The sequence below is a fragment of the Pan troglodytes genome, chromosome 1 (genome assembly GCF_028858775.2).
Source record: "Pan troglodytes isolate AG18354 chromosome 1, NHGRI_mPanTro3-v2.0_pri, whole genome shotgun sequence".
Lineage (NCBI taxonomy): Eukaryota > Metazoa > Chordata > Mammalia > Primates > Hominidae > Pan > Pan troglodytes.
In genome coordinates this window covers 41,516,210-41,531,872 of record NC_072398.2, presented here as the reverse complement: position 1 = coordinate 41,531,872, position 15,663 = coordinate 41,516,210, and the positions used below count along the sequence as shown (strand labels likewise).

Below are 15,663 nucleotides of genomic sequence, written 5' to 3'. Positions count from 1 at the left end.
GCCTGTACAACATGGTGAAATCCTGTCTCTACAAAAAATACAAAAACTAAACAGGCAAGGTGGCACATGCCTGTAGTCCCAACTACTCAGGAGACTGAGAGGTGGGAGGATTGCTTGAGCCAGAGAGGTCGAGGCTGCAATGAGCCATGATCGTGCCACTGCACTCCAGCCCGGCCAGCAGAGCCAGACCTTGTCTCAAAAAAAAAATGCTATGCTGTATGCTTTATTATATTAATATTGAATAGAATAAAGACACATGCCTTCTATATAGAGAGAACTAAATTAATAATGGTGAGATAACATAGTTAAATTCTCGTTTAGCAGGAGAAATAAAAACATAGACTATAGGCTAGGCACAGTGACTCATGCCTGTACTCCCAGCACATTGGGAGGCGGAGGTGGGCAGATCACTTGAGGTCAGGAGTTCGAGACCAGCCTGGCCAACATGGTGAAACCCCATCTCTACTAAAAATACAAAAGTTAGCCGAGTTTGGTGGTGCATGCCTGTAATCCCAGCTACTCAGGAGGCTGAGGCAGGAAAATCGCTTGAACCTGGGAGGCGGGGGTTGCAGTGAGCTGAGATCACGCCACTGCACTCCAGCGTGGGGAACAGAGTAAGGATCTGTTAAAACAAACAAACAAACAAACAAACAAAAAACACATGGACTCTAATAATACATGGACACATTTAGTGAAATAAGGTTAACTGAGTAGAGCAGAACTCATAATATTTTAAAACTATAAGAACATGTCTGTACATTAGCAAATATTAGATGAGAATAATATTGTGAATATTTACTTCTGGTAATTTGAAATTAAAAAACAAAACTGTTAGCAAAATTTACAATAAAGTATAATTATTAGAAACCAGGCTGGGCACGGTGGCTCACGCTTATAATCCCAGCACTTTGAAAGGCCGAGGCAGGCGGATTGTTTGAGGCCAGGAGTTCAAGACTAGCCTGCCCAACATGGCCAAACCCCATCTCTACTAAAAATACAAAAATAAACCAGACATGGTGGTGCATGCCTGTGATCCCAGCTACTCGGGAGGTTGAGGTGGGAGGATTGCTTGACCTGGGAAGTAGAGGTTGCAGTTAGCCATGATTGTGCCACTGCACTCCAGCCTGGGTGACAGCAAGACTCTCTCCCAAGGTTTTGTTTTGGTTAACTTGCTGTCTCTTTTCCAGGAATTCCTTGTGGGCTACCCCCAACCATCGCTAATGGAGATTTCATTAGCACCAACAGAGAGAATTTTCACTATGGATCAGTGGTGACCTACCGCTGCAATCTTGGAAGCAGAGGGAGAAAGGTGTTTGAGCTTGTGGGTGAGCCCTCCATATACTGCACCAGCAATGACGATCAAGTGGGCATCTGGAGTGGCCCGGCCCCTCAGTGCATTATACCTAACAAATGCACGCCTCCAAATGTGGAAAATGGAATATTGGTATCTGACAACAGAAGCTTATTTTCCTTAAATGAAGTTGTGGAGTTTAGGTGTCAGCCTGGCTTTGTCATGAAAGGACCCCACCGTGTGAAGTGCCAGGCCCTGAACAAATGGGAGCCAGAGTTACCAAGCTGCTCCAGGGGTGAGTCTGACTGATGCCTAGAAGGGCCCTGCCAGTGACATGTGTTGCTGTTGGATCAGGAGATGAGTATTTGTTAAGGGGGAGGTATGTATGGTGAGGAGGGTGGGAAAGTAAGTTTTGGGGAAAGAAGCATGAAATTAAGAATTGGGGGTGTGCATGCACCCATGCATATGTGTCTTCATTTGGAAAGCAAGACCTTAATTAGCCAAGAAAAAAGCTATTTTGGACTCACCTATTATTTGATTCTCAGGGCAAAGTACCAGCTGCAATCTCTCTCAAGTATATTGAAAAATTATATGGACTTTCTCTATGATCAGCTATGTGCTAAGCACTTTATATGCATTTTCTCATTCATTATTTACAGAAACACTTTGAAATTGTGCTATTGTATTATCCATTTAATAGTGACATCAGCTTGATCTTTCAGAGGTTAAATAAATTAGCTAAGTCACATGTTCTAAGTGAGACACCCAGGATTTTAAAATGCAAGTGTATCAGACCCCAGAGTCTGAATGTTTTGGCTCTTGCCATACTTTTATCAGTATCCATTGCTGAAAGAAAGAGACTGGCTTACAAAGACAGAAATCATAGCCTCAGAATAGACAAAGACCTTAGAGTTTGTCTATAATGGTCTGCCTCCTACATTTTATTTTGATTTTATTTTATTTAAAAACTATTTATTAGAGTTGACGTCCCACTCTGTTGCCCAGGCTGAAGTACAGTGATACAATCATGGCTCACTGCAGCCTCAGATTCCTAGGCTCAAGCCATCCACATCCTACATTTTATCCCTAGGAGTCTAAGTCAAGAGTGAAAGTAACTTGTTCAAAGTCAGTTAAATATTTCTAAATTCATCTTTAATGAGGTATAGATTAGGTTGATGTTAAAATGGGTTCTGATGCCCTAAGCATGAACGAACAGGACTATAAATAAAGGCAGATGTTGAGTCAAATACTCTCCAAATAATATGCCCTCTCATGACAAAGGACTGGCTTATTTAAGGGCTTGTGTTTTTGATGGCTCATCTTGTCTACTGATGCCACAATAGCTGGCTTAGCAGCTGTGTAGGAGGTGTTATGATTGATACATAGGGACAGAGAAGGAGCTTACGATTCTTCTGCCAACCCATGTTAGCCTTGTGCAACCACTGAGCTGGGAAGATGAACAGATAAAGGGATATAAAGACGGATGTACTGAGGCAGGAGATGGGCAGGCCTTGTGTTCTGGTCACAATCCTGCTGACCAAAACAGGCTCTGGCCCAGACAGGATGAAGTGAAAAAACAGCAGGAACCAGCAGATGGCGATGAAAGCAATTGCTAGCTGCCCTCATAGTCCCATCAGCACCATGACAGTTTACAAATGCCATGGCAACGACCTACAAGTTACCGCCCCTTTCCTGGAAAGTTCTAAATAACTCGCCCCTCAATCTGCATTGATCCACTCCTTAATTTACATGTAACTGAAACGGGTTTACAGCAGTATAAACACAGTTGCCTGCCAGGAACCCTTATGTTGCTGACTCTGCGTGTGCTGCCTGTGAGTTAGCCCTGCTCTGCAAGAAGCAGTGCCTTTCACTAACAGATTGCTGTCTAGCACCACTGGCTCATCCTTGAATTCTGTCCTGGATGAGGCAAGAACCCTTCCAGAGTAAGCCCCAATTTAGGGGCATGCCTGTCCCAAAACAGTATGACTGTACTTTAGTCATTGGTGTGCAATCAGAGAAATCGGGGGAAATCTGTAAAACAGATTTGGTCTCAGGTGACAGTCTCATTACCTGAATAACAATGGTACAAATCGGGATTACCTTCCTAGGAAATATGTAGATGGAGAATCCACCAATACTGATAACTTCACATTGGATAGCCAGAGCTAGGAGAAAATACCTCATGCCCTGTAGATTGACAAGTGAATTTGGGGCCTTGTGCTAGGGAGAATTGGGTTCTATTTCTCTACCTCTGACTAGCTATGAGGTCTTCAGGAAGCATAGGAAATTCCCCCATAACTAACAAGTACTCTGGAACTGTCCTTTCCATAGTGTGTCAGCCGCCTCCAGAAATCCTGCATGGTGAGCATACCCCAAGCCATCAGGACAACTTTTCACCTGGGCAGGAAGTGTTCTACAGCTGTGAGCCTGGCTATGACCTCAGAGGGGCTGCATCTCTGCACTGCACACCCCAGGGAGACTGGAGCCCTGAAGCCCCGAGATGTGCAGGTGCCTCAACTCTCTGGCTTCCAGATTTCTCTCTTTACCCCACACATGGAGGTCTTACTCCTAGTTTTTCTTTTTTTTTTTTTTTCTTCTTCTAGTGAAATCCTGTGATGACTTCTTGGGTCAACTCCCTCATGGCCGTGTGCTATTTCCACTTAATCTCCAGCTTGGGGCAAAGGTGTCCTTTGTCTGTGATGAAGGGTAAGTGTGACCCAGAATTCAGATCAGGGACTCAGCACTGGAGAGTGACTCTTGAGCTTAAGGATCAATCCAAAAAGAGGGCTGACCTAGGAAAAGAAGAATCCAGGGAGATTAACTTCTGGAAGTGTAGTTTTAAAATAAAGGTAGGGACTAAGTGGCACTACTATCAGGAGATAAAGAGATAAAGAAAAAATGGCGCATATAACTGAGTGTCAAGTACAAACAGAAATACAGTCACCAGTCCAGAAAAGGGGACTGACCTAGTGGAAAAGAAGTACTAGAGGAGACTAATATCTGAAACAATGATTGGAAAGTGTGGTATGAACCAGCTGGATCCATGAACAGAAGTTTAAAAAGCAAAAAGCTCAACTCATTTGATTTCTCACTTATAGAGGCTCAGAAGTAAAATCATTTTGGAAAACGTGCAAGCTTCCAGCAAGGCACAAAGGAAAAACAATGGCCGAAATACAAAAGATCTTGAAAAAAAAAGTGTGTATATATATGTATACATACGTATACATACGTATACGTATATGTATACATACGTATACATACGTATACATATGTATACGTATATGTATACGTATACATATGTACATGTATATGTATATGTATACATGTACATGTGTATATGTATATGTATACATGTACATGTGTATATGTATATGTATACATGTACATGTGTATATGTATATGTATACATGTACATATGTATACGTATATGTATACATATGTATATACATATATATGGAACATATGTATATATACATATGCATATACATATATATATGGAACATTAGATGTATGAATAAATAATAATTTGCAGACATGAAGAGATAAATAAATATTCTAGGGGGTTGTTAAGAAAAGTTTGATATATAAGAGAAAGTTGTATATAAGATAAAATAACATGCAAAGATTATTTCACAAAACTTTTAATCAAATAAATAGTGGAATTTGGAATAGGAACAAAAGAGTAAGTAGAAATATTCTAAATTCCAATTACATGTGATTGACAGCTCTGCCAGCTATTATTGCTTTGTCCTCACTGAAAGCTACACTTTTTCCAAAATGATTTGGCTTCTGAGCCCGTCAATGAGAAACTAAGTGAGTTGAGTGTTTTCACCTGTGCTTTAGCTTGAGCAGTAAAATGTTAATTAACTTAGGAATTCTCAGGGAGGAGGTTGAGATCTGTCACGAAGGGAAGAGAGAAATGGTGCATTCATCCAGCCACTACTGCTTTGTTCTTTAGGTTTCGCTTAAAGGGCAGTTCCGTTAGTCATTGTGTCTTGGTTGGAATGAGAAGCCTTTGGAATAACAGTGTTCCTGTGTGTGAACGTGAGTAGATGGAATACTTGTTCAGTCTGGAACTTTCTGTTTTTTTCTTAATGTGGTTTGCCCCATGGGATTATCTATTGTTTGTCCCGCTGTTTGTGCCCGCTTTTGATAGAAATTGTTCTTTGTTGGAATAGATACAAGCAATGTTTTGGGGGAAAATAAACATGAGAATCATGTGTTTTGGATACCATCCTATAAATATTTATGAGGAGAGTCTGTGCTATAAATAGAGAGAAATGCTTCATAGAAATAAATGTATGGCAAGATGCTAGGCTAAATTTTTCTCTTCTTTCCTGTCAAAAGTAATAGTCATACTTCAACTTTTCAGTTCTTCCCTCAATCATCCATTTAGTCATATACTCATTCTTTCAACAGAAAATTATTTAAGCACCTACTATGTGCCAAGCAATCTTCTGGGAACTGGGGATATACCTATAAACAAGACAGATAAGTCCATGTTTAAATTTTTGTGCAAGGATAAAGACAAAAATCAAAGACATGAATAGAAATGTTCAAATGATACTAAGTGTTATTAAGAAAATGCTCTTAATTGAGTCAGTGCTGTCAATTGAGAATGTAGCTGAGGACCCAAAAGGCAAGTGTAGCCCAGCAAACCTCTGGGTGTAGCTGAGGGTTCAAAATGGGAGGCTGTTGCAGCAATCTAATCAAAGATGTTGGCCCAGGATAGCAATTGGGAAAGGTGATAATGAGAAGTGATCAAATTCTGGATATATTTTGAAGGTGCAGATGACAGGATTTGGTGATGGTTAGCTTAGATAGAGGGTGTGAAAGAAAGAGAAGAAACATAGCCAGTTTCCAGGTTTTTGGCCAGAGCAACCGCCAGGGTAGAATTTCCCTTAGCTGAAATGCAGGGGACTGCATGAAGTTTGGGAATGGGGGAAATCAAAAGTGAAGCTTGGGACATAACTTTAGTGTTCCTCTTAGATATCCAGATGGATATGTTGGAGAGTCCCAGGCTGCCCATAGATATGTAGAAGCCATCATTGTATCTGCTATGCTTGAAATCAGGACTGAAAGAGATCTTCACCTAGGGAGTGAGTGCTGCTAGAGAACAGATGCATGGACTGAGCCTGGATGTCCAGGATTAAGAGTTGCAAAGGTGAGAAGGAATCAGCAAAGGGGATTATGATGAAGCAGCCACTGAAGTAAGAGAAAACACAGGAGGGTGAGGTGCCCTGGAAGCCAAGTATGGAAATTATTTTAAGGGATTAGACTAATCAACTGTGTCAAATTCTATAGAGAGGTCAAATTAGGTGAGAACAAAAAATTGATCTTTGGGTTTAGCAACTTGAAGGTAACAAGTGGAAGTTTCAGTGGAGTGCTGGCAAACATTGATTGGAATGAATTCTAGGGAGAATGAATGGGAGGAACTGTAACAGATCATAGACAATATTTTAGAGGAGTTTTCATGTAAAGAGAGTAGAAATAGGACTATAGCTGAAGAGGGAAATGACAGCAAGAGGTTTGCTTTTGATTTTTAAGAGGGCAGAAAATAGTGTGTTAAAAACAGAAACACTACTATGTCCAATCTATCCATTTACTTCTTCACTAAATCAATCAGGGTATTGCTTCCCCTTCTGATCATAGCTATTAAAAATACATGTTTACAATAGAATTTTGCTCATATGAATACTTTGCCTTAAATCATTTCAATGTCTTGTATTGATTTATATGATGAAAATGATAATTTCATCTTACATTGTTGGAAGTCAGCTATTTGACAATCTTAACTTCCCTGGAATAGTTAAGAAGTATGAAAGAAAAGAAAAAGAAAATACCCTCATGAACCCAACATATACCTGAAATCGCTTACTAGAGTGTAAACATTGGTTAAGCTATTTTAACCTTTGATTAGTTTATCTATAATTCTTTTAAGCTGTAATATCCTCTTCCCAAATTCAAAGCAAATTAGAAAAGGGAAGGAGTGTCCCCAAATAGAGGCATTCCAAGGAATAAATGTGTTTCTTTAATGAAAAAAATAAATAAATAAACCCTTAAAAACCAATGAGTATCTCAAAAAACCGTAACATTCTTGAGCCTTTTGAAACACATACAGGAGTACATAGCATTTTTTTTTCATTGTGACAGCATTACTGCAATCTTTCATCTGTATTTTGAAAATCATAGCCTGGCATCATCAAGAAAAATTAAATCACTGATATACAAATAATAAATGTATAATATATTTTAGAAAGATGTCTCTAGGATGAAGATTCTTGATGTCAAAGATCATATTTATCCTGTGCTTTAAACAGTACTTGACATACAGCAGATATTCAAAAAAATGCTTGTTGAATTAATGGATGATTCCCCTTTAATGTGACTGTGAAGATTTTTATTTACTTTAAAGGAATATACTCTTTATTATTCAGAAATATTAACTATCTGAAAAATTTAGGATGCTTAATTTGGGAAAGGCTTTTGTAATAAACATTGATTTAGTTGTCATTTCATTTAGCTCCATCTTAGCAGAGGCCTAATACATTTATTTTGCAGTTTCTACTTTCCTTAAGAAGAAAAGTACGCTTAATTGGCAACACAGTCACAGTATGACAACTGTAGAATCGCCTTGGATTATACTTTAAAATTTTTTATGGAATTGAGAGCTCTTGTTTTCTTTCTAGAAATCTTTTGTCCAAATCCTCCAGCTATCCTTAATGGGAGACACACAGGAACTCCCTTTGGAGATATTCCCTATGGAAAAGAAATATCTTACACATGTGACCCCCACCCAGACAGAGGGATGACCTTCAACCTCATTGGGGAGAGCACCATCCGCTGCACAAGTGACCCTCATGGGAATGGGGTTTGGAGCAGCCCTGCCCCTCGCTGTGAACTTCCTGTTCATGCTGGTCAGTATCCGCTTCCACATATCCTAAATGGGTTCAGAATATGTGGACCCAATCCCTCATGTTTCTGTAATAAGACTATGGTATTTGTTTGTGAGCTTAACTTTGTCATAAGTGTAAATGTCAAAATTACATACCATAGCTAAAACAGATGGGTTTCAGCAGCGCCAAGGTATGTTTGAATCTATAAGATGAAAACTCTTCTTGCTGGTGGAGTGGAAGAGGGTGGGGAAAAGGGACTGAGGGAGGGGTGGAGGGAAGGCAGTAAGGCACAGTTATGTAAATCAGGAAGAAAAATGTATTCACTGGAGACGACATGAAAACAACTGCCTATGAACACTAACCAGTATCTGTATAATTGACAGACAGTCTCCATAAGTTCATGAGGGGTACATGGGCATGCAAAGTTCAAAATTGGAAATGCGGATATTATTTAGCTAAGGTTTTAAACTAGTGTTCTGCTGCATGGGCTAAGTAACCAAAAAGACTCTCTTTGTCTTGACTTAAAGTTTGTCCACTTGTCATCTTGCCTCCAGGCTGTCTTAATCTTTGTACTTGAACTGTTCCACTCAGGGGGTAAGAAGCAAGGAAAGAGTAGCCCAAAGAAAAGAGTAGGAAAAGGAAGAGGCTATTTCTTCCTAAGGAGGGGAAGAAGTCGCCTGGTCCTTCAGGGCAAACATTAGGCCTTTTCCAGAGCAGAAGCTGGAGTAGATTAGGGATGTGGCACCAGCCTTGGAATATTCCATTATCCACAGGGAAGCCCTGAGAGACAAGAGCCAGCCAAGGTGAAAAGACTAAACCTGATGAAAGGCATTTAACCTTTCTTTGACCTTTACTCTCCAACTGAGTGGTACCCATCAGAATGCAGTAAATTTTTTTAATGTAAATGCCTAGACCCCAGTGCAGGCTTAATGAACAGATGGAGGAAGTCTTCTCCAAAAAGGAGGTAATGGAGTTCAGACTCTATTTGAAAATATGCAGCACATGGCTGGGCACAGTAGCTCACACCTATAATCCCAGCACTTTGGAGGCCGAGGTGAGAGGATTGTTTGAGGCCAGGAGTTCAAGACCAACCTGGCCAACACAGCAAGCTCCTAACTCTATAAAAAATAAAACTGAAAAATTGTAAAAACTGTAAAACAAAAAAAGTAAAAATATGCAGCACACAATATACTCTCTCAGAAAGAAGACATAGCTTCTTACAGAAGGCTGATGGCTTAGTCTGTTTTGTTCTGGTTCTTTTTTTGTTTTGTTGTGTGTGTGTGTGTGTGTGTGTGTGTGCTTTTTTTGAGAGAGAGGGTCTTGCTCTTTTGCCCAGGTGGAGTAGAGTGGTGCAATCATAGTTTACTGCAGCCTTGACCTCCCTGGCTCAAGCAAGCCTCCCATCTCAGCCTGCCAAGTAGGTGGGACCACAGGTGCATGCCACCACACCCAGCTAAGTCTTGTATTTTATGTAGACCGGTTTTCATCATGTTGCCCAGGCTGGTCTTGAACTCCTGGGCTAAAGCAATCCACCTGCCTTGGCCTCCCAAAATGCTGGGACTACAAGGCGTGAGCCACCATGCCCAGCCTATTTTGTTCTATCTTTAAATGCCTGGTTTAGCATCAGAAGAAAAACACTGTATTAGTTTCCTAGGGCTGCTGTAACAAATTACCACAAACTAGGTGGCTTAAAACAAAAGAAACTTATTATTTCACAGTTTTGTAGGCTGAAATTGAGATGTTGGCAGAGGTATTTTCCCATCTTCTAAGGCTCTGGAAAACAACCAATTCTTTACTTCCTTCCATCTGCTGCTGGTTCCTGGGATTCCTTGGCATTCCTTGGTTTGTGGATGCATCATTCAAATCCCTGCCTCCATCATAGCCTTTTCCCCTGTGTCTCTATATGTCAAATCCCTCCACTTTTTCCCTGATAGGGACACCAGTCATTGGATTTAGGGCCCACTCTAAATAAAAGATGATCTAATCTCAAGATCCTAATCTTAATTCTATCTGAAAAACCACTATTCCAAATAAGTTTCTATTCTGAGGTTTTAGGTAGAGATATCTTTTGGGAGAACATCATTCAACTCACTACAAGGGGTATCTGCTATGAAAGGCCAGAGAGGCAGCTTATGCTGGGCACCCTGAGAACGGAGTAGATGGAGAGAGATGATAAAATATGTCTTGCTACTCATGAGTGAATTAGCACAAACACATGAAGATTTGAGTGGTTAACTGAGGATATAGGCACTCCGATAGGAGGTCAGAATGTGAAACTACAAGCTGAAGTTCTTGCTTTGGTGAAATAAGGGAAGAAAGATCAGAAAGCTGAGTGGTCTTCCAAATAGTAAAAAAAATCCTGCTGAGTAGATGCCATTGAAGAGCTTCATCCCAAGGTAACATCAAGGAGAAGAAAATCTTTTGCTATTCTTGTAAGTCTCTTTGTTTCTGTGATCCACCTATCAGCTTAATTGAAGAGAAAGAGGAGGTAAGGTGGAAGTCTCTCTGCTAACTTTGATATTCCTGTGGTTTTTTTCTCCAGGTCACTGTAAAACCCCAGAGCAGTTTCCATTTGCCAGTCCTACGATCCCAATTAATGACTTTGAGTTTCCAGTCGGGACATCTTTGAATTATGAATGCCGTCCTGGGTATTTTGGGAAAATGTTCTCTATCTCCTGCCTAGAAAACTTGGTCTGGTCAAGTGTTGAAGACAACTGTAGACGTGAGTAACCCCTCCCTGGGAACTACTTCATGTCTGTTAAAGCATAGGTGGGACCGGGCTTGGTGGCTCACGCCTGTAATCCCATCACTTTGGGAGGCCAAGGCTGGCAGATAGCTTGAACTCAGGAGTTCGCAACCAGCCTGGGCAACATGGCCAAACCCCACCTCTACAAACAACAACAACAAAAACAACATAGGTGGGATTTGATTCAATTTGCTCAAATTTTGGAAGCAAGATGTTATATTTGCCCAAGATATTTTGATAAAGGATGGTCTTGTACATCACCCCTTCTTCTTGCTTATAGTTCCTGAACCTTGACTAGATGCTCATTTCATGAGAATGGCTCTCACAAAAGAATTAGAGAGAAAATTTACATTCACTGTAGATCATCCTTGATGGCTGAAACCATTAAATGAATGAAACAGGGGTACAAAAGAAATTTATGTGAGTTGCAGTGAACTGTGCTTGGCTAACTAAAAATAGGGGAGACATCCCAAATTTTGAGGCCTTTGATTTTGGCTGGCGGAATGAGAGTACAACACTTTAGCCATAAATGACTTGTTTTGTTTTTGTTTTGTTTCTGCTGTTGCTGTTGTGTTTTTTGTTTGTTTGTTTGTTTCTGAGATGGAGCCTTACTCTGTCACCCAGGCCGGAGTGTAGTGGCGCGATCTTGGCTGCAACCTCCTGGGTTCGAGCAAGTCTCCCTGCCTCAGCCTCTCGAGTAACTGGGATTACAGGCACCCACTCCCATGCCCAGCTAATTTTTGTATTTTTTAGTAGAGATGGGGTTTTGCCACGTTGGCCAGGCTGGTCTTGAACTCCTGACCTCAGGTGATCTGCCTGCCTCGGCCTCCCAAAGTGCTAGGATTACAGGCGAGAGCCCATACATAACCTTTATTAGGAGATGCAAGATAGTCTTTTTCAAAGTTGTGTTTGTGGCTACATGATTCTGAAGTTGTCTGCCAAGTTTCCTCAAAGCAGTCAATTCCATGAAACAATTGGAACTGTATATGCTGTTTAGTATGCCACACTCCAGTCTGAACCTTACAAAGGTAAGTTGAACTCTATATTTAATCCCAGATTCTGCTTCTTCCCCTAGGAAAATCATGTGGACCTCCACCAGAACCCTTCAATGGAATGGTGCATATAAACACAGATACACAGTTTGGATCAACAGTTAATTATTCTTGTAATGAAGGGTGAGTTGAGAATACCATCTCTTGAATATGAGTTCCAGAACAGCAGAGCCAACTTCTGACCCAGTCTCAGATAGACAAACTAAACTATTGCTCCCTTTACTTTAAAAGCAAGCAATAGGACTTATAGATGGAGATGATACGTTGGACATAGCCATATGATCAAAGGAATACAAAAAAGAAGGTACAATATGTATTGTATTGTAAACCAGAGGAGGGCAACATGTTCCTGTCAAAGGTGGTACATGTGAAACCTGGTCAGGCATTCATTGGATGAAAAGGAGCAGCTTACAAATAAGGAAAAGGAAAAAAGGTAGTTGAACCATGTAAACCTCCTTAACTGAGATCAGTAGGTAATACAGTTGAGTTGGAGGACCCTGAAGCAGAGTTTGGGAGGGTAAACATTAATTGTAACAGCAGCTCTGGAAGAGTATGCATCAAAGTGCACACAGAGAGGAGACATTATGGGGTTCTTGCTCTTGACTTCTCCTTGGGACAAGTAGCCACACCAAAAGCCACTGTCTCAACTGAGAAGGGGCTTTTAAAAACTCTGGAGTGGACCTCCATCAAACTCCAGCAGACCTGCAGCAGAGGGGCCTGACTGTTAGAAGATAAACTAACAAACATAAAGGAATAGCATCAACATTAACAAAAAGGACGTCCACATGAAAACCCCATCCAAAGGTCACCAACATCAAAGACCAATGATAGATAAATCCACGAAGATGAGGAAAAACCAGCACAAAAAGCTTGAAAATTCCCAAAACCAGAATGCCTCTTCTCCTCCAAAGGATCACAACTCCTTGCCAGCAAGAGAACAAAACTGGGTGGAGAATGAGTGAGTTGGACAGATTGACAGAAGTAGGCTTCAGAAGGTGGGTAATAACAAACTCCTCTGAGCTAAAGGAGCATGTTCTAACCCAATGCAAGGAAGTGAAGAACCTTGAAAAACAGGTTAGAGGAATTACTAACTAGAATAACCAGTTTAGAAAAGAACATAAATGACCTGATGGAGCTGAAAAACACAGCACAAGAACTTCATGAAGCATACACAAGTATCAATAGCCGAATCGATCAAGTGAAACAAAGGATATCAGAGATTGAAGATCAACTTAATGAAATAAAGCATGAGGACAAAAAAGAATGAAAAGGAATGAACAAAGCCTCCAAGAAATATGGGACTATGTGAAAAGACCAAACCTACGTTTGATTGGTGTACCTGAAAGTGACGGGGAGAATGGAACCAAGTTGGAAAACACTCTTCAAGATATTATCCAGGAGAACTGCCCCAACCTAGCAAGACAGTCCAGCATTCAAATTCAGGAAATACAGAGAACACCACAAAGATACTCCTTGAGAAGAGCAACCCCAAGACACATAATTGTCAGATTCACCAAGGTTGAAATGAAGGAAAAAAATGTTAAGGGCAGCCAGAGAGAAAGGTCGGGTTACCTACAAAGGGAAGCCCATCAGACTAACAGTGAATCTCTCTGCAGAAACCCTACAAGCCAGAAGAGAGTGGGGGCCAATATTCAACATTCTTAAAGAAAAGAATTCTCAACCCAGAATTTCATATCTAGCCAAACTAAGCTTCATAAGTGAAGGAGAAATAAAATCCTTTACAGACAAGCAAATGCTGAGGGATTTTTTCACCACGAGACTTGCCTTACAAGGGCTCCTGAAGGAAGCACTAAACATGGAAAGGAATAACTGGTACCAGCCACTGCAAAAACATACCAAATTGTAAAGACCATCAACAATATGAAGAAACCACATCAACTAATGGGCAAAATAACAAATTAGCATCATAATGACAGGATCAAATTTACACATAACAATTCTAACATTAAATGTAAATTGGCTAAATGCCCCCAGTTAAAAGACACTGACTGGCAAATTGGATAAAGAGTCAAGACCCATTGGTGTGCTGTATTCAGGAGACCCATCTCATGTGCAAAGACACACATAGGTGCAAAATAAAGGGATGGAGGAATATTTACCAAGCAAATGGAAAGCAAATAAAAGCAGGGGTTACAGTCCTAGTCTCTGATAAAACATAATTTAAACCAACGAAGATCAAAAGAGACAAGGGCATTACATAATGGCAAAGGATGCAACAAGAAGAGCTAACTATCCTAAATATATATGCACCCAATACAGGAGCACCCAGATTCATAAAGCAAGTTCTGAAAGATCTATAAAGAGACTTAGATTCCCACACAATAATAGTGGGAGACTTTAACACCCCACTGTCAGTATTAGACAGGTCAACAAGACAGAAAATTAACAAGGATATTCAGGACCTGAACTCAGCTCTGGACCAAGCAGACCTAATAGACATCTATAGAACTCTCCACCCCAAATCAGCAGAATATACATTCTTCTCAGCACCACATAGCAATTATTCTAAAATTGACCACATAATTGGAAGTAAAGCACTCCTCAAAATGCAAAAGAATGGAAATCATAACAAACAGTCTCTCAGACCACAGTACAATCAAATTAGAACTCAGGATTAAGAAACTCTCTCAAAACTGCACAACTACATGGAAACTGAACAGCCTGCTCTGAATGACTACTGGGTAAATAATGAAATGAAAGCAGAAATAAGTAAGTTCTTTGAAACCGATGAGAACAAAGACACAATGTACCAGAATCTCTGGGACACAGCCAAAGAGTGTTTAGAGCACTAAATTTATAGCACTAAATGCCCACAGGAGAAAGCAGAAAAGATCTAAAATCGACGCCCTAACATCACAATTAAAGAACTAGAGAAGCAAGAGCAAACAAATTCAAAAGCTAGCAGAAGAGAAGAAATAACTAAGATCAGAGCAGAACTGAAGGAGATAGAGAAACAAAAAACCCTTCAAAAAATCAATGAATCCAGGAGCTGGTTTTTTGAAAAGATTAACAAAATAGACCACTAGCCAGACTAATAAAGAAAAAAGAGAGAAGAATCAAATAGACACAATAAAAAATGATGAAGGGGATATCACCACTGATCCCACAGAAATACAAACTACCATCAGAGAATACTATAAACACCTCTACGCAAATAAACTAGAAAATCTAGAAGAAATGGATAAATTCCTGGATACATACACCCTCCCAAGACTAAAACAGGAAGAAGTCGAATCCCTGAATAGGCCAAAAACAAGTTCTGAAATTGAGGAAGTAATTAATAGCCTACCAACCAAAAAAAGCCCAGGAACAGATGGATTCATAGCTGAATCCTACCAGAGGTACAAAGAGGAGCTGGTACCATTCCTTCTAAACTATTCCAAACAATAGAAAAAGAGGGACTCCTCCCTAACTCATTTTATGAGGCCAGCATCATCCTGATACCAAAACCTGGCAGAGACACAATAAAAAAGGAAAGTTTCAGGCCAATATCCCTGATGAACATTGATGCAAAAATCCTCAATAAAATACTGGCAAACGAAATTCAGCAGCACATCAAAAAGCTTATCCACCATGATCAAGCTGGCTTCATCCCTGAGATACAAGGCTGGTTCAACATACGCAAATCAATAAACGTAATCAATCACATTAACAGAA

The 15,663-nt window shown here is 40.3% G+C and overlaps 1 protein-coding gene across 1 annotated transcript in view; it reads left to right on the top strand.

Moving 5' to 3' along the window:
- CR1 (complement component 3b/4b receptor 1) overlaps nt 1–15,663 on the top strand; it is a 124,015-nt gene that overhangs the window by 61,736 nt on the left and 46,616 nt on the right. The window contains exons 21-27 of the mRNA NM_001193675.1: nt 1,188–1,586; nt 3,623–3,799; nt 3,895–3,997; nt 5,250–5,335; nt 7,981–8,208; nt 10,730–10,909; nt 12,009–12,108. Coding sequence (NP_001180604.1) covers nt 1,188–1,586; nt 3,623–3,799; nt 3,895–3,997; nt 5,250–5,335; nt 7,981–8,208; nt 10,730–10,909; nt 12,009–12,108 — 1,273 coding nt within the window. The remainder of the gene's footprint in view (nt 1–1,187; nt 1,587–3,622; nt 3,800–3,894; nt 3,998–5,249; nt 5,336–7,980; nt 8,209–10,729; nt 10,910–12,008; nt 12,109–15,663) is intronic.